At 42.7% G+C, this 19177-nt stretch overlaps 2 protein-coding genes and 1 long non-coding RNA gene across 5 annotated transcripts in view; 1 reads left to right on the forward strand and 2 right to left on the reverse strand.

Annotated features, from left to right (window-relative positions):
* LOC125724068 (uncharacterized) overlaps window positions 1-6192 on the reverse strand; it is a 38820-nt gene extending 32628 nt beyond the window's left edge. Inside the window, exons 1-2 of one of the 2 annotated variants that reach the window (XM_049001016.1) lie at window positions 6052-6192; window positions 4143-4755 (exon numbers count right to left, since the gene is read on the reverse strand). In XM_049001016.1, coding sequence (XP_048856973.1) covers window positions 4143-4755; window positions 6052-6163 — 725 coding nt within the window. In that variant the 5' untranslated portion in view covers window positions 6164-6192. Of the gene's footprint in view, window positions 1-3949; window positions 4756-6051 lie in introns of those variants that run through there. The other variant, XM_049001017.1, reaches the window with a different exon arrangement.
* LOC125724089 (uncharacterized) overlaps window positions 1-19177 on the forward strand; it is a 273241-nt gene that overhangs the window by 107504 nt on the left and 146560 nt on the right. The gene's annotated exons all lie outside the window — the stretch shown is intronic.
* The window catches only part of LOC125724085 (tripartite motif-containing protein 16-like), a 66379-nt gene that overhangs the window by 22016 nt on the left and 25186 nt on the right, over window positions 1-19177 (reverse strand). The gene's annotated exons all lie outside the window — the stretch shown is intronic.

Here is a 19177-nt window from a genome sequence, read left to right on the forward strand (position 1 = left end):
ATGGAAGAGACTGGAGGCAGCTGGGAGTGTTTAACACGAGGGCTGGAACGAGACGTGAGACCAACAAGCAGCAAACATGGCCTGTTAGAGCCACATCAGGGAGGAGGCGGGACATTTAATTACATTTTTATATAGCGCCTCACAGAGTCGTCCCAAGACACTTTACATAGATGTGTAGTCATACATTACAACATCATTAAAGACAGTAATACACAACGGGAAAAATGAAAGAAAGATATTAAATAAAGAAAGTCAGATGACAACGGAGGAGAGGAACCAAAAAACCCCAAGTAAGGAGAAAAATAGACCTCTGGGGGTCCATGGACAACAGGCTAACCAACCCCCCCAGGCAGACTAATATTACTGAGAACAGAAAAGAGTGGAGCTGCTTGAAGTCCAAGGGGGTTAGACAACAGGGATGGAACTGGACTGGATACTGGACTAGACAGGGGACGACAGAACAAATGGTAGACAGGACAAGGCCAGACAAGACTAGACAGAGAGCAACACCAGACATAAGACCAATAGCAGGACACCACTAAGGACATGGAGCGGATAAAGGAAAAGCTAGGAACCACAGGTACAGCAGTCCTGTCAGACCCCAAAACAGGACGGACAGGTGGAGGGTCAACAAGAACAGGGGCACAGGATGCAGAAGACAAGGAGAGATACAGGCAGGACAGAGCAACAAGACAAACACTGAGGCACAAAAAGGAATAACATGGGGCATCCAGGGAAGCCAGGCGAAGACTCGGGGCTGGGGACCCTCCTAGGCCCCTTTCCAGGTGAGGCTGAACTCTGCCGAATCACAGGACCAGAGGGTCTGGGAGGGCCAGCAGGGCAGGAGGACATGAGGAGTTGGCGGGCGATGAGAGAACCGCAGAGCAGTAGAGCAGCAAGGAGACAACAGAACAGGAACAGGAAGATGACAAGGGACATACAGGGCAAGAGCAGAGACTGACAAGACAAGATTGACAGAAAAGAAAAACTGACGTAGGAAACACAGCAGCCACAGTGCAGGTTCAAACTATTTTATGTTGCCTGCAGCGAAACAAACACAATAGAAAAACATATTTCTATTATTTTTCAAGGTATTTTACTTGTGGTTTTATATTTAACATGGTATCGACAGGCTTGCTCCAAAGAGATCTCATTGTATTTACACAGTGACAGTAACGCTGCCTTATCTTGCGAGAGGAAGTAGCATATGGGTGCGCTGCTAACGTTAGCATTAGCAAACCTAGCTGCCTAGCAGTGTTCGTAGTAACTCGTCAGTGTAATTCCACTACTTTTGTTTGCACCATGTATTTCAACATCGACGCGATGTTAATGTGATCACTATGCAACCTTTAGCCCACTGTTATTTTCCTTGATTATGTTATTATACAGGGCAGGTCAGGCCGGGGGAGCAGACGCTGATGCAGCGCGTTGCCGCACCAACCACACGTCCAAACTGCTGGAAATCCCGGCCGGCGACCCCCCAGGCAGACACACGGTCGAATCCCACCCTTATTATAATTACTTTTATATGCAGTAATTAGTAATTTTCAGTAGCTTGCACAAGGCTGCTGACTAGCAATGTTATTCATGGCTGAATCCGAAATAGCTGTAGTGCTACGATGCTGGATTGTTACAGGGAAAGTGATAAATGCAGACCCCTTTATTCTGATTGCGTTAAAAATCAAATGTTTTTACTCAGATTTCATCCATTTGGTGGTGTGCTCTCTATAATATGCCATGTTTTCCTAAAAGCAGATTTTTTAAAAAGAATGGCAAAATAGAGCAGCGCATTGAATTGTAATGCCTGTATCTTGAAACGTAGCGTGTTGTCAGACTCTCCGATACACAGCTCTATGGTCCATACAGAGGAGATGAGGAACATGCAGTCTGCTAAGTCACGTGGTTACCTTTCGTTAGGTGGCTACGTTTACATGCCTTAACGCAATTAAGATGTTTTCATGTAAACAGATTAATCAGGGAGCTCATTTATAAAGGCTTCGTGTGACTGAAAAAGACGAGAAGCATTCATACATACATTTATAGGAAGATTTTGGGATTTACAAAGAAAAACGTTTTGTGAAAAAGACACAAATCTTGTGAACGAGGTTGAGAGATGCTGTTTCGACAGAATCCTGTAGAGGGCACTGTATATGCTAAATCGAAGGCTCCAGGAATGTATTCCGCATTTATAAGCATAAGCAATAATAATTAAAATATTTGTGGCCACATGGCAATTGGCTCTGAGATTAAAGTTATATAAAATGAATTTGTTTAAATTTGTGGGCCGGCATGGTGGTGCAGTGGTTAGCACTGTTGCCTCACACCTCTGGGACCCAGGTTCGAGTCTCCGCCTGGGTTACATGTGTGTGGAGTTTGCATGTTCTCCCCATATCGTCGTGGGGTTTCCTCCGGGTACGCCGGTTTCCCCCCACAGTCCAAAAACATGCTGAGGCTAATTGGAGTTGCTAAAAAATTGCCTGTAGGTGTGAATGGTGTGTGAGTGTGCCCTGCGATGGGCTGGCCCCCCATCCTGGGTTGTTCCCTGCCTCGTGCCCATTGCTTCCGGGATAGGCTCCGGACCCCCCGCGACCCAGTAGGATTAGCGGTTTGGAAAACGGATGGATGGATGTATGATAGAATGATTAAGCTGTAGCACATTTCAAATAATATTTCATTTGTAACACATTTGTTCTCCAAACTTCTACATTTTTAACCTTTGGCCACAAGATCATCTTCTTCCTGCCAGTATCTTTTCTTTCCTTTGATCCTCGGTTGTTGGAATCTGCTCTGCTGCTTGGAAGTTCCCTGGGGAGTTAGTGTTGGGGGGTTCTGGTGGAATGTGACCGTCGGCAGCCATGGGCTGGATAGCGCTGTGGTGCTCAGCCTGGCTCTGTGCCCTTCTAGTGGCTCTGTGCCCTTTGTTTGCACAAACATTTTGCACACATGACGTTACCATGCATACAGTATTTCTCGTATTTTACAAAATACAAAAACACTGATCAAAGTCTGTAGAAAAAAACATTTTATTTCATAAAGTAAGTCAAATATGAATCATAAAATACAATAAAAATACTTTTTTTGAATACATGCCTCAGAAATTGCACATCCCTGATTGTGCGTTACCTTCATGCTGCCTTGAAATTTTTGATTTCTTCACTGTAGCCCTATGTTATACAATCTTATCTTAACCTTATGTTAACTGATCCTATTTTTATTTCTTAAATATTCCCTCCACCACCCCCCCTCTAAGGAGGACTACTTCATTTACAATTAATCTAATCCTATGTTATACAATCTTATCTTAACCTTATGTTAACTAATCCTATTTTAATTTCTTAAATATTCCCTCCACCACCCCCCCTCTGAGGAGGACTGCTTTATTTACAATTAATCTAATCCTATGTTATACAATCTTATCTTAACCTCATGTTAACTAATCCTATTTTTATTTCTTAAATATTCCCTCCACCACCCCCCCTCTAAGGAGGACTGCTTTATTTACAATTAATATAATCCTATGTTATACAATCTTATCTTAACCTTATCTTAATTGATCCTATTTTTATTTCTTAAATATTCCCTCCAACACCCCCCCTCTAAGGAGGACTGCTTTATTTACAATTAATCTAATCCTATGTTATACAATCTTATCTTTACCTTATGTTAACTGATCCTATTTTTATTTCTTAAATATTCCCTCCACCACCCCCCTCTAAGGAGGACTGCTTTATTTATAATTAATCTAATCCTATGTTATACAATCTTAAGCTTACCGTAACCTATCCTCTTAATCATCATTTTATCATGTCTTTGTAAAATATAACATGGTATACAAGTTAAGACTATCTTAACTTGTCCTATCTTAATCTTATTCTATACAATATTAACCTTATCCTATCCTAATCTTATCCTATAGTACCTTATGCTATATAGAACTACATCGTAACATATCCTAATTTTATCTTATCCTAAGTACGTATGACAACTCTCATGTAATTATGTGCTGAATCTACAGGGAAATGTAGCTATGTGCATCTGACTGATAGCCCATCTCCACACCCATCTCCTGAGCCCTGGGCATGGTACTTAGCTGGTCCAGTGCATCAATAGGAAAGATGAACTCATCTTCATCAATCCTACACCTCTTGGTTGAATGAGTACCCTCATTATCCTCATTCTTCCCCTGTTTCGCTAAGTTAATTTCATTTAAATATCTGTTCCAAAACTCCTGACACCAGTACTCAGTAAAGCACTTGGCGTCATAGGTCATTTTAGAGTACTTGGTTACATAAAAGTTATACAACCAATTGAATTTTTCCAGGTTAGATGAGGCGGCTGCAGCCTGTGCTGGAGCCTGATGCAGAGGGGTCAGATGAACCAGGCCTGGAGCTGAATATGGATGTGGAGCTGGGCTTACAGGTGTAACTAAGTGTGGGGATAAAAGAGAAGAGCCCATAAAAAGAGATGGGGATGAAACAAAAGGGGAGGGGACTGAAGACGGAAATAAAAATGAAGAGGAGGAGAAGGTTGGTGAGCTGGGCTCAGGCTCTAACCCCTTCTGTTGGTCATACCTCCTTCTTCGCCCTGACCGGCCTCCCGCCGTATTTCTACGGCGGCCTGTGTCCTGCTGACCCCTGCTGGTTGCCACCGGGATGGCAGCAGATCCAGGGGAGACAGACTTGGTCAGGGAGCTGGCTGCCGGCGGCCCGGTGCTGCACTTCTTCCGACGGCCAGCATCACTGGAACTGGTTTGTCCTTTGGGATTATAAAGACAGGGGACAGCATATTTAATTAAAATGAATCCTTATGTCACTGTACAACAACATTACATCACAACCATCACAGATATCACACTTGGCAGTCGGTATTGCACACTGAGAAAAATTCTACCATCTTTATTCGATACAGGAAACACACGCTTGGGAAACTTATGCGCTGGTCTTGACTTGGGCCGTCTGCGTTTCAGCAGGGGAACCTGACCTATAAAAATAAGCCAGTATGTGCACAGTTTCCCTGATACGCAGAACAATAGCGAAAAACAACACTGGAAAGGTTCATGCGCATGAAATATAGCAGCCCACTCAATCCAAATGCTGGCATCAACAACTGATTATTAAGTCTAATCTTTTACATATCTTACACTTTCCATAAGTTGCATTATTTACTCACTCTCAAGGTACCGAAACTAAGATTTCTGCTTTTCCTGATTACTACCGCGTTTCCCCGAAAATAAGCCCTAGCATGATTTTTTCAGGATGCTCGTAATATAAGCCCTACTCCAAAAATACGCCCTAGTAACTGTCCCATGGATTGTACGGTAACTAGAATGAGATGCGGTTATACTACGAGAAGGCTACATGGACAAGAGGCGCTCATTTAAGGACAGAGCTATTGCTAAACATGAGAGATTAGGGCCACTGGTTCTACAGGAAACTGAGTTGCGAGATATTCAGGACGGAATTTGGAGCTTGGAAATTTACGATGATGTTCCAGAAGATGACATGACGACTATATATGAATAAACATATACAGTATATAGCAGAATTTTGTTCATGAATAAATTTACCGTCAAATTGTTTACATGGAAAGATACTGTTCGAAGATGACATGATGTCTGTGTTTGAATAAATGTGGATTTTTGTTCATGAATACCGGTAAATATACTGTAGTATGTTATACTTGGGAAAATACGACCTTAATATAAGCCCTAACGCGTCATTTGGAGCAAAAATAAATACAAGACCCTGTCTTATTTTCGGGGAAACACCGTATATGGAGACATATTCACCGGTTACTTTACCACTTTATGATGATTTTCTCTGATGTTTAAACACAGCACAGCCACAGATTTAACTGATTTCATTATATAATACAGTAGACATGCAGAAAGACTCCCGTATATTAAAGCTAAAGGTGAACTACTTTATTATTTAGACATGTACTTCTAAAACAAGACAATACAACAGAAGATTCAAGAAGACTAGTCAACCATATTCTGACTTGAACTCTTTAAGTGCTGAGTTAGTCTGGGCATTATCTTCACATCCTTACCTCGGCCAACTGGACCGGGGATGTATTCCGGGGCGATCCGCACACTGACTGCACCTTTCGGCAGCAGCCAGTCAATCCTCTGGAGATTCACGGTGGTTTTCACGATGGACATCTTTCGCGTCTTCTCTCTTGCTGATAAACTGCAAGTCTGAGTTGCTTTAAATGTTCAAATGAAAACTCTAAACGGAATTAGAATTGTTATGATTCGGTTGCTAAGCTACGGTGGCCGATTGGTGTCAACGCGCTGCAAAGTCTTCAAACGCTTAATCAAATGACAAAACATAAGATCTTCATTTACAAAAGCGCAGTAACGTAGAAGTACCACAAATTTAGAAGACAAGTTTAAAAACATATAAGCGCTGAAAATCCGCTCACAACACAGTTGTGAAGTTTCTGGGTGACAAAGAAAGAAGACGGACCAATTATGGCTGGACTGTATATCGAAAGTTCACGAAATATCGATATAGAATATCGATATATCAGGATATAGAATGACACACTACATTATTTCAATCAATCAATCAATCATTCAGTCGCCATTAAAGATTTATAATAATATTCCTTCCTTGTTATAAGTAACGCGAGAGTTGCGGTCTTGAAGTTGCACAGACTCCCAGAATTCATAGCGATAATTACGCGACCCATTCAATTAGTGGGTTTTTTGATAGTGGGGAATGGGGAGGAACCATTGGGTGCGTTCGACTTGGGCTTAGGTCTGTCTGCAGCTGACGTGAGGGGGAGCGCCATCTGCCGACGGCTGCAAGAGTGGAATATAAACTGACAGCAGCCAAACTAGACAACTTCTACTCCTCGTAGTGCGAGACCTAACTGAGATGGCCGCACTGCCAGAAGGGTGTAGATACATCTATACAAATATCACCTGTATGCACATAACTTCTTTTATAATAACCAACTCCTGATCCAAACTGCTAGCAGTGAAAAGATCAAATACATTTATTTCAAGGAAAGTTTCTATTGTCATGCACAGAGTACAATGCAATTCTTACTTGAATGCCTTCTTCACAGACTAGACGATTAAACACATAATGCAGCGCAACATTACAGTAACTAACAATAAATAAACGATTAACTTACGTGTACTATTAGAGCATTTATTTAAACTTTACTTCTTTACAGACTTTTCGGGAGAAATAGCAGATGACGCATCGGAACTTCCAGGGATACAAACGTCATGCGTGTGACTAAAATTGTTCAGCCAATAAGGGCAAAGTTGTGTCGTCACGGAGGCGGTTCCAGTTTGTTATTATTGTTATTGAAGCTTTAAATTACAACAGAAGTAATAGCTGACCAGTGACCATTAAGATTAACAAAACAAACAATAACATTTACAAGACATTTACTAAATAAGCCAGGGGCACATAGTAGCAGCATTTACAGTTATGCCGGCTAAAAGGTGCTGCACGATCTTCCTTGCTCTCTGCACGTGCTGCACGATCTGTCACGATCGTCTTGCTCTTGTAGGTTTTTGTACCATGTCACTTGGTGACGTGTGGTGACGTTTTGCAGCGCCGGCTTTATGTCAGACAAAAGAAATCTAACCGTGATGCAGTAATTCTAGAGGCAGCAAAGCAGACTAACCAAAGATCTCATAGTAAACAAAGGAATGTGATACTGCAGTTAAGTCTCGGAACAAAGCTTTTACAATGTTAAAAAGTACTCTTCTGTACAACTTTCAGAATTTGATTGAGTACAAAAAGTTGCAGGCTAACGTCAGGAGGGTAGTTAAATGAGCAAAGAGGGAGTTTTGGAGGTCCTTCTGCAATTCAGTAGGACGGGAAACTGACATTCGTAAAGTCTGGGGAATGATAAAAAAGATGCATGAGATTAAAAGGTAGTATGGATATTCAGTTCTAAATGATAATAACACAATAACAGTTACAGATGGGGAAAAAGGCAAAATGTTAGTTTTGTGGTTTTTCATTCCCTGCTAAATCAGAAGTCAGAAGCCGCTGGTGTAGATCCAAATTCAGTCTTTATTGCAACAATGAAGTTACAACCAAGGCCGGACACGTAAAGTGTGTCCAGTACTGTTTTACACCAATTTTTATACAAGTTCTTATCATTTAACAATATCTTGTCACTTAAGCATCATCATTCCTTCAATCATTCACAATCATTGTTTTTAACCTCAATCCACACCACTAGGTGATAAGTTTCTTTTGTCCATCATTTCTTTTACTGTTTGGTCCCTCAGCCGAACATAATGGTGGTGCGACCATCTCCACTTGGTTTTTTAAAAATGCTCAGCCGTGAACTTTTGGTGAACTCGGGCGAATCCCTTCCTTCAGTAGCAAACCTTGGCAGCTTCAACCTGTTGCACATTGTCTAATTAGAGGGTTGATAATATATTTGTCCTTCAACATAATGATAAGGCATAACACTAATAAAGGTGGATATTCATACATTCAGGGCTAACATAAAGTAGCTAACAGAGAGTTTGAGGCTAATACAAGGTGCAAATACATACTCAATTGATTACATTGTGTTGATTACATTATAATGATTACATTGTAATGATTACATCATGGGTATTTGGCATGCTTTTTAATAATACCATAATGATTATATTCTACATTGTATAGTGCTAAATCATATCCCATATATTTCCCCCCTTTGGGATTCCAAAGAGTCCCACACACAATTCTGTCCATCCAGCCTAGGAGGGAGGGCTAAAACCCTAAGATCTAGGGAAATTCCACTCCCAGCCCGCCACAGGTGCGGCCCCCCTTTGGGGTCCATGGCTGACATGGCTCACAAACTATCAACACTCAGAATCAACCAACAGCAATGAACTCCCCAGGATACATTGCATATATTATCAGGAATACATAATCTACCAGGAGTACATCACCTACCACAAGCTCATTACATAAACATATACGGCTAATGCAAAGATAACTGAAAGGTTAACTGATAACACTGTAGATTACTATAACAGGCACTCTGTCATGAGCAGGAAAGTCCCAGGTGTCGTGGGCGGCAGGCAGGCTGCAGCGTTTCCAACATGGAGTATTCACAGGCGGTACGGCCGAACTTCAGCTATGGGCAGGAGCGTATCCAAGGTGTCTATGTCGCCATCCGTTTCCGTGTTGGTCCAGGAGGTTGCCGCTCCAAACGGTCCTCCCACCACTCTAAACATTGCAGCTATAGTCGCCTGCTGAGACAGTGCTCTTCCCACTAGGGAGCGAACAAGAGGAACTACACAACAAAAGATTAGTAGCAAAGCAAGAATGAACACAGCACGCACACAGAGTGCTTTCATAAGGGCTTACTGCCAACTACCCCACATATTATACCACCAGTCAAACAACCCGTCATGTTGTCCCGAATTTCTCGCCATCTCATCCTGTAACCCCTGCAACTTTCTCATAGCCTCAGTAAATGAAACATCCAGAGCTGTATTATTGGGAATAAATGTACAGCATTGATCCCCGAACAGCACACACACTCCCCCTTTCTCTGCCAGGAGTCAATCCAGGGCCATCCTGCTCTGCCAGGCCATTAGACTGGTAGCCTGAAGCTGCTCCCCCAGAGATGTGAGTGCCTCCTGACTATAGTTGGTAAACCTCTGCTGATTATAGTACAAATAATTCATCCATTCCACATTTTTGTTAACAGTAGGCCAAATTAATATTGATTCAAGCCCTGCAGCTATCTCACTTCTCACCTTATATTTCTCTGGAATGCGCCTTGGCTGGCATATGGCATCTATATACACACTGGGATCATCTTCGCAGCTCGTAACAAACCTGTGGGACCTAGAGGGCTGTTTCTCAGAGTAAATATCCACCTGGCTAGCTAACATCCCCCTAGTGCAGAGGCCTCCACAATTATTGGGGAGAGGAGGCCTAAATCCTCCCTCCTGACCACACAGCCACCACGTATCTGCCAGAGGCACGCTCTGGTTCTCTAATGCATCCAGCGGAATACTCGATACTTCTCCATTCTGCACTTGGTCATCTTTCACATCCCAAACAGTTCCACAGTTTCCCCCGGAGATGCCTACCTCCTCTGTCCCATTATTCTTAAAACACTCACAAGGAAGTCCCTTGAAAAAACTCAATTTCTGCCCCATAATATCTCGCTGTCCCCCTTCCCAAGGCCTAAACTGTCCACAATGTTTTTCCACCCTATAAGCATATTTAGTATTTTCCTGGTATATCAGGCACCGATATGGACAGTACTGCATGCGCACTTTCGGACTAGATTTAAGTTTGCATACTTTATCAGGGAAATCAAACCATCCTGACACAGACCCTTCCAGACTCTTCTAACTCTCTCCATTCCCCAGTCTCCACACTGGTTATTAGTGTACGGGAACGGGACCCCCTGAGCTGGAGGGTCTGCACTCGCACACACCACACAATCCTCCTCCCTAATGAAGCAGCGGTGTATCAGCCCTTTTATACCACCAATTTCCACTCTTATGTTTTGCTAACCCATCCTGGTTCACGTCATCTTGGGTTTATCCTACAGTTTGCTCACCCTTCTCACTTCCATAGCTCCCACCTATATCTCTCCACTTTCGCTCATTGTCACCTGAGAGGTTATTCAGCATTAGTGGACCAGGTCGAGTCAGTGAAGTCAGTTGTCCTGAACTCTCCTGTCCTGTGGACCTGCTGCACACCCAGACCTGAAGGGCCTGGTATATCATTGGTAGCGTAGTAGTAGATACCTTTATTGCCATTTGCACAGGAACAGGTCAGTAGAAGTACATTGGAATTCTTGTGCGTCTCTCCCAGAGTCATTTATATAAAATAGAGAGACAGAGGAGAAGAGACAGTTTTTTAAAACATAAAATAACATAATATAAAAAATGTAAATAATAAAAGCAGCCAACACACTAATTCCAAGACGGAGTAAGTAGATACACACTGTGTACAGATGCAGATACAGGATACAGAGTGCATGGCCTGGGTGTGTGAGTGAATTATTTCACAGAAATATCAAGACAGTATGTTGTACAGAAAAGTGGAATATTGCACATGTTTGTTAGACTATTGCACTGAAAGAGTTATTTGACTACCTAAGAGGAAGACAGAGAATGAAAGTGAGAGGCTGTAGTGCTCCGATGTGTCTGATTGCCTCTTTGGAGTGGTAACTGTCCAGGTAATGTCCAAGGGGGGGGGGGGGAATGGGGGGGGGGCTCTATTTCATACCCACTTTAATGTGCTTAGCCATCAGTCTAACTGTGGCTGGGATAAAGCTGTTGTAGAATCGTGTTTTGTAGGCGGTCATGCTCTCTGGCCTGCGGTGTCTTAGGTTGTATCCTAAAGTTCTTCCTCCTAAACAGGCATAATGCTGGGTGATGTTGATCACTGAGTATGTCCTGAGTTTTCCTCCGACAGCATTGTGTATATAATGTGTCCAAAGAGGGGAGGTCAGAGCCTATAATCCTTTATGCCGTTTTTACAACAACTCCTTGAAGAGATTTCATCTCTCTGCCACTGGTTAGGATACTTTCAGTGATTCCTCTATAGGTCTGTGTGAGAGTCTGACGTCTGAGTCCTCTATAGGCCTGTGTGAGGGGCTGACGTCTGAGTCCTCTATAGGCCTGTGTGAGGGGCTGATGTCTGAGTCCTCTATAGGCCTGTGTGAGGGGCTGATGTCTGAGTCCTCTATAGGCCTGTGTGAGGGGCTGACGTCTGAGTCCTCTATAGGCCTGTGTGAGGGGCTGATGTCTGAGTCCTCTATAGGCCTGTGTGAGGGGCTGATGTCTGAGTCCTCTATAGGCCTGTGTGAGGGGCTGATGTCTGAGTCCTCTATAGGCCTGTGTGAGGGGCTGACATCTGGGTCCTCTATAGGCCTGTGCGAGTGGTTGACATCTGAGTCCTCTATCCATCCATCCATCCATTTTCCAAACCGCTTATCCTACTGGGTCGCGGGGGTCCGGAGCCTATCCCGGAAGCAATGGGCACGAGGCAGGGAACAACCCAGGATGGGGGGCTAGCCCATCGCAGGGCACAGTCACACATCATTCAAATATCATATATCCATCCATCCATTTTCCAAATCGCTTATCCTACTGGGTTGCAGGGGGTCCGGAGCCTATCCCGGAAGCAATGGGCACGAGGCAGGGAACAACCCAGGATGGGGGGCCAGCCCATCGCAGGGCACACTCACACATCATTCAAATATCATATATATGATTTATTAAATTTAGATTTAAGTTTGCAGTCAATTCACTTTTCCACGTTTCTCAATTTTCACGTTGCCTTTTTTAAACGCAATTATGTGAATTTTAAGTAAAAATATGGAATAAAATTATATCGTGATAATTATCAATATCATTTCATATGAAAAACTTTACTATTGTACAATATTGCCCAGCCTTAGGCTGATTTCAAAATTGATTTACATACAATTGTTTTACATATTGTCTGTCTGTCATTATACCTTGCAGAATTAATCATGATAAAATATATAAAACGATAAATAATAAAAACTATACGATTAGGAAGCAATCAGTCCCGTGTACATGATCAGAAAATACTTGCATTCATCTAAACTTTTATAAACTTTAAACTGCCTTTGCTTGCTGGCCTGTGGGCCACCAGACAAACTTGAAGGCCTTACAGGATGGGATAGGATGCACATGCTTACAGGATAGGATAGGATGCACATGCTTTATTGTCCATTAAATCCCTCTACCAAGTGTTAATAGGCTCCAAACAACCAAATGTAATTAAAGAAAATTAAAAAAATGGAAAAACATACAGAAATAACCCAAAATAAATAAAGAATAACCAAAGTAACTTAACTGTCCACTCAGTTACTTGGATTTAGTCCATCACCCTGACTAAACTGTATAATGAGCAGATGGGACTGTCGGTACATGGTTAGATCATGTTTAATACAACAACTGGAATACTGCATACAAGGCACAAAAGCACTGTGGGGAATAGAGCATTATGGGAACAGTAGTCCTATTATTACACCTCCTCCTTTTAACTTAAGTCAAATGTGCTGTCTACCTTTTTACATTAATTTCTGTTACTGCTATCAACAACCTCCTTCTCTCTCTCTCTCTCCTACTGAACTTCCCTCTTTGTTCACAAGTCCATTCTGTCAGGTGGTTTTACCAGTCAACCCGACCTAGTAACAGTCCCTGTAGGCCAAAGATGACCTTTATCAGTCTCTACCACATATGGTCTAGGAGTATCTGCAGGTCTGACGACTCCCAGCAGTCCCTTCTGTGCTAATCCAAACTGTCTGACCAGATGTCAGTTCTGCGAGAGGTCTGGAGCGGAGTCTGCGGTTGTAGTGTTTTGCCTGCTGACACCTTCTCTCCTCATCCTGCTTGCGAAAAACTTGCAGATCTGGCCATTTAGGACCCAGCTGTCCACCATCTGGCTAATCTGTGCTGTGATACCGGGCCACCATACTGACTGTGTAGCTCTGGCTCGGCATTTTGTAATTCCCTGATAGCCTTCATGCAGACGCTGAAGAACATCCGCTCATAAGGGGGGAGGTATCACAAGTCCTTCTCCCTTCATGAGAAGGTCGTGAGCAAGGTGAAAATCCATTCTGTGCTGCCAGTACGGTTTAATGTCTGGATCAAACTTACATCTCTCTGGCCATTCTGTGAAACAGTGGTTTGTCACTTGTCTGCATACGTCATCTTCTTTGTAGGTGATCTTTTCAGAATTTGTCATTAAGCCTTATTTGGATTGTGCAATATTACTCATCTGTTTGTTATTGAATGTTTGTTTTATCCCATCATCACATGCTGCTGTCTCAACTATTCAAGGCACAAACACAAAGTCACATTTCATTACACGTGCACTAATAATCTGTTATTTTATTATATTTGTTATAGCTTACTTGTAGTTGTTTTTTTTTACTTTGTACAGAGTATGAGTATTTATGAGTATTTATATAGTTATAATACAAAGTATTACTCATAGTTATTTGCACTATTACTTCTATTACCATGACTTCTGTTCCCTTTAAACTCATTACCTTACCTTTATTCCTCTTGTTGCACTGAGCATGTATATGACAAAAGAATTTCCCTAGGGATAAATAAAGTTTTTTTCTTATCTTATTTTCCTTCTGCGCTGTCTTTATCTCCTCCAGCCTTTTGTCTCCACGTCTTCCTCTAGCTGAAGATGCCGTTCAATCAAAGTGAATATTTTACTCACTTATCTTTTGGTCTTTTATGATTCCATGTGTACCACCTCCAAATTATTTTGAAGATTTGAATTCCATTGTATCCAAATTTATTTGGAACGGCAGACAACCCAGGAAACGCTTCTCAGTTTTACAGCGCACCAAATCAGACGGTGGCCTCGCCCTCCCTGATTTTAAGCTCTAGCATTGGGCATTTCAAATTAGGGCTATGCGCACTTGGACAGACGCAGGCAGTGTAGTGTCGTGGAGAGGTATTGAATCGGCTATAGTGCATCCCCACGGACTCCAGGACTTACCTTTCCCAGGGGTAGGTCTTCGTAAATCACGACACAAACTTGGTTGTATCTTTTCATCCACCTTAGCTGCATGGTACAACGCCGAAAAAGTAATAGGTCAACAATCTCCTTTATGGAACAATTTCCACTTTCTGTCAGACTATAAAGCTTTTGTTTGTCCCCCCTGGTCATCCAAGGGGGTTTTCACATTTTCTAATACGTTTGATGCGAATGTTGTGCGCACATTCCAGGACATGCAAAAAGAATACAGTCTGCCTGGCTTCTCATTTTTCTTCGACCTCAGGCTACGATCCACAATGAAGGCCTATGCTGTGCCATGGAATTCTGTCTTAGATGATCACCCAATGTTTAGCTTTGTGACAACATTATTGTCCATAATGACAACAGACGATAAAACTAGACAGGATACACAAAGCTCAGCAAACAAAATTTACTCAAAATAGTAGCGGCTCCTGGGAAACAAATGCTGCTGTTTTACTTTGCCTTTCCACTAATACACATTAAACACCAAAAAATAAAAAAACAAAAAAATCTCACCTAACCTTCCCAGGGAGCGATCAGGGAGTCACATCTCCACCATGTACTGGTGAAATCCTGCCGACTGCGTCAAATCTGTGGCAGTTAGGGAGGAAGCAGCGAGGGACATAGAAACGGAGACCCGACTACGCCACTCTGGGAAATTCACCCAGAGAATTAAGTACAGGAGTTTGCAACCCACTCCGATATAAAAGGACACAGATTCGTAATCACCGCCCGGGGGATGTGAAGACCATGAACACTCCCTTTATTATTCTGCGTTTAGTTCACACTCCAAAGGAAAAACCAAACAGCAAACAAATGACTTTAAAAACTACCCACAAATGGTACAAATCAAATCATGTTAGAATAACACTCCAATCACACAAAGAAACCCAAACCCAGCAGCTATTACCTTGGGGTGGGGTGGGGGGGCACACTGTCAGAAGGTACTCCACGGGGTCAGCACATCACATGGCGTAGATACACACACCAGGGGGGTGGGCTAAGAAGGCAGAGCGACCACGACCTACCCCCCCCCCCCCAAACCAGATCCTCAGCACCCAACATCAGGCCTCCCCAGTGGCGCCCCACGGTTTACGTACAACAAACTAAACAAAAAACATAAATACTTAATACTAATTAAACAGGAAACCCGAAAACAAAGTAAACGAAACAAAAGCAGAAAACACAGCAGGACAAAACAGCAGCAATTGTAGTGGCTCAGTATCCCGCCGGCTGCCTGGCTCACGCCGGTCCGGGAGACTCCACCAAATCGCCATCCACTGACTGATTACAAGCGCTATTAAAAGGGAACCTTAAAACGGGAAACAACTGCAAGCGGCTAGATTACCAAGCCCTCGCACACTGCAGCGATGGAGATACCCACAACTTTGAAAAAGGAGATACTGGCACATGGAGAGTCGCGTCACTGGTTACAGGGTGGTCCAACAGACAACTACAACTGGATCTTATATACGCACGCTGGCCACAACAATTAATCAATCAATTTAACAAAATCACGATACCTGAAGAGATCGCACCCTCCAGCTCCATCTCACTACAATAGTTACTACTCTCGCTGCTGAAGGTTTATACAAACAAGATTAATTCAGTGAGGAACCTCCCTCAAAGGTACAACGGCAAGCACCTGCCTGCTTCAGATCACAGGCCCAAGTTCTGAATCACTATTCTACCAACACACAGGTAGAAGATGAAGAACTCTCCTCAAAGTAGTTCCGTCAGTTGGACCTTGTAACATGAATAATCATAGTGGAGAGTTACAATTATTATTTTAATGGGAAGATGTGAGATTTTTATTGGGGGGGGGGGGGTCCCACCTTCAGAAACAGCCAGTGAGACTCGTTTACCTCAAACCTTCTGACCGTGTGAGTCTCATTATTGAAACCATATCTTAAGCCCAGCCGGAACCCACCTCCCCAAGGGTACACTCTACTTTCCCAGAAAATGTCAAGATGGATTCAAATTCAACTCCCAAACCTACTGCCAGTTTTTAGAAGACACTTTCTTCAAGCAGTGGTTCAGGAAAAAGTCAGCATCTTTCAGCAGGACCATGATTTTTATGCAGGACAATGCTCCATCGCATGCATCAAAGTACTCCACTGCATGGCTACCCAGTAAAAGCCTTAAGGATGACAAAATAATGACATGGCCCCCTTCCTCACCTGACATTATCCCTATTGTCCTGCAGGCTTGGGAGGGAGCTGTCGATGATGCACTCAGCGGTCTGCACAGTCTTCTGAAGGGTCCGGACCGCTGAGCGCGTCATCAGCAGCTCTCTCTCCAGCCTGCAGGACACTCACACTTCCTGCTGCGTCCGTAAGGAGGTGTGGCTATATTGCTCACTAATTGATATTTCATGTCAGAAATGTTTATTTGGAAATTATGTGATGTTTGTTTATTATTCGCACTTTGAAAGATGATAATAAACAAGGGAGATGGGAAAATGTAGCTTTTTCATTTAGTTGCATAATAATTGTGCACACTAATAGTTGTGTAATAATTGTGCACACTAATAGTTGTGTAATAATTGTGCACACTAATAGTTGTGTAATAATTGTGCACACTAATAGTTGTGTAATAATTGTGCACACTAATAGTTGTGTAATAATTGTGCACACACATGTTTTCCCCTGATAATGTTCACACTCACATTTCCTTTGCATAACATTCAGGCTTCAGGTTCATTAACATTTTGGACTGACTGATGACACTATATTTGTTTATTATTGAAATTAATCCCAAAAACACAACTCGCCTAATAATTGTGAACACAGTGTATTACATTGTGGGAACCAAACGTCCCCCACGATGTGATAAAAACCTTTTGCCATATAAGGACATTTTCACTCCCCACACCCCACAAACATAACCTCAATTTCATAAAAAAATCTGTGAATAGAATCACAAAACTGGAAATACCTAAAATCTTGTACTTTGTTTGCTTACTTACGGTTAAGGTTGGGGCTGGATAGGTTGTCATTCTTGGGATTAGAGTTTTCACCATAGAAACAAATGGAGAGTCCCCACAAAGATATAATTACAAACCTCTGTGTGTGTGCGTGTGTGTCTGTGTGTGCGTGCGTGTGTGTGTGTGCGCGTGTGTGCATGCGTGTGTGTGCGTGTGTCTGTGTGTGAGTGTGTGTGTGTGTGCGTGTGTGCGTGTGTGTGTGCGTGTGTATACTTGGCTACAGAAGATGGATGGATGGACAGATGGAATTTGCAACCTTACTAAAGAGTAGCAGAAGTACTTCTGACACTTGAACCCTGATGATAAGTACAATTTTTATTTAAAAGTGCATCAGTTTTGTACTTAGTGGCATTTGCCAAACATGCTTGTAAAGGTTAATTCTGCCAGAGGTCAGTGCTGTGGGTTGGCGTTTGGCTCAGTGGCTTATATCACTTTGCTCCTGTGACTAAGGCCCTTAACCCCAAACGCACTAGTGACTGCCTGCGTCTGCCTTCTCAAAGAAAAAAAATTAAATTATTTGACTGTGGAATTTGAGCTTCGTGGGTCCAAACCTGCTTAGTCACACCGCCATAAGTTTGTTGCTCAAATCGCTTTCTCAATTGTAAGTCGCTTTGCAAAAAAATATCTCCAAAATAAAAGTAAATGCTCTTCCTTTGCAGGAGAAAAAATGATCAACATATGTTTTAAACAGTACAAAATTGGGTCTGACCTTCATGCAGTTTCAACAAAACGTGGGTGGGGACAAGGGACGTCGCGATATAATGTGATCATACGATTACGTTTGCAGCAAAATAAAAGGACAGTGATAATGGTTCACAGCAGCACAAACCAAAGACAATCGGATGAAAGCAGAGTGGAATATGGGAGTATGGTAGACGATCCTTTCATAGCATCCAGATTTCTTAATGTTTGCGAGGCTGAGTTTGTTTATATGGCGAGGAGCCCAGCACCAAGTTACACAAGAAAATAAGCTGGAGGAAAGCAGCAGGCAAAAGCCTGACCCAGACGCAGCCCCGGTACACGCCGGTTGGCGGCTGGGGAAACTTGCCGCGTATCACCCCTACGGCGGCTGTTTCAGCTCACGGTAGGAAGCCGCCATCTAGTGGTCCGCTTTGGGAATTGCATGTAGCGCCAAAGTTCCTCGAAATTGTTACAGTATCATGGACCTAAAGACTCATTGAGGTGTCACTCAAAACACAATATTGTGCAATTTGCGTTTTTGTGCTCATCATCACAGTTCCTGAGGGCCCATACATGCTGGTGCTGAGCTCTGTTACTGATATTCTTAAGTATTATTTTTAATAATTGTTGCACTTGGACTCGATCTTTGATACAATGTTTTGTCGCTTTTAATCTTTCCAAGCACTTAGCATACCGGGGCGACGCCCAGCACTGTACAGTGTCAATCTGCTTCCTCATTTGTATGTCGTTTTGATAAAAGCTTCTGATAAATAAGTAAAATGTAAGTCAGTATAAATGTATATACAATAGTAACTACGGTAGATTTCTCTCTGGTAGGTCTCTCTGACCTTACTCCCCTGGGAGAAAAGCCCAGTGTGACATGGGCTAAAATGTAAATGTGTAGTTTTTTAGATCTTAATGTGAAAATCAGTTCTTCGTTTTCCCAGAAGGTGGCAGCACATGAACACTGCAAAACTGCAAGCTTGGC

Source organism: Brienomyrus brachyistius, unplaced genomic scaffold, assembly GCF_023856365.1.
Source record: "Brienomyrus brachyistius isolate T26 unplaced genomic scaffold, BBRACH_0.4 scaffold54, whole genome shotgun sequence".
In the NCBI taxonomy this organism is placed as follows: Eukaryota; Metazoa; Chordata; class Actinopteri; order Osteoglossiformes; family Mormyridae; genus Brienomyrus; species Brienomyrus brachyistius.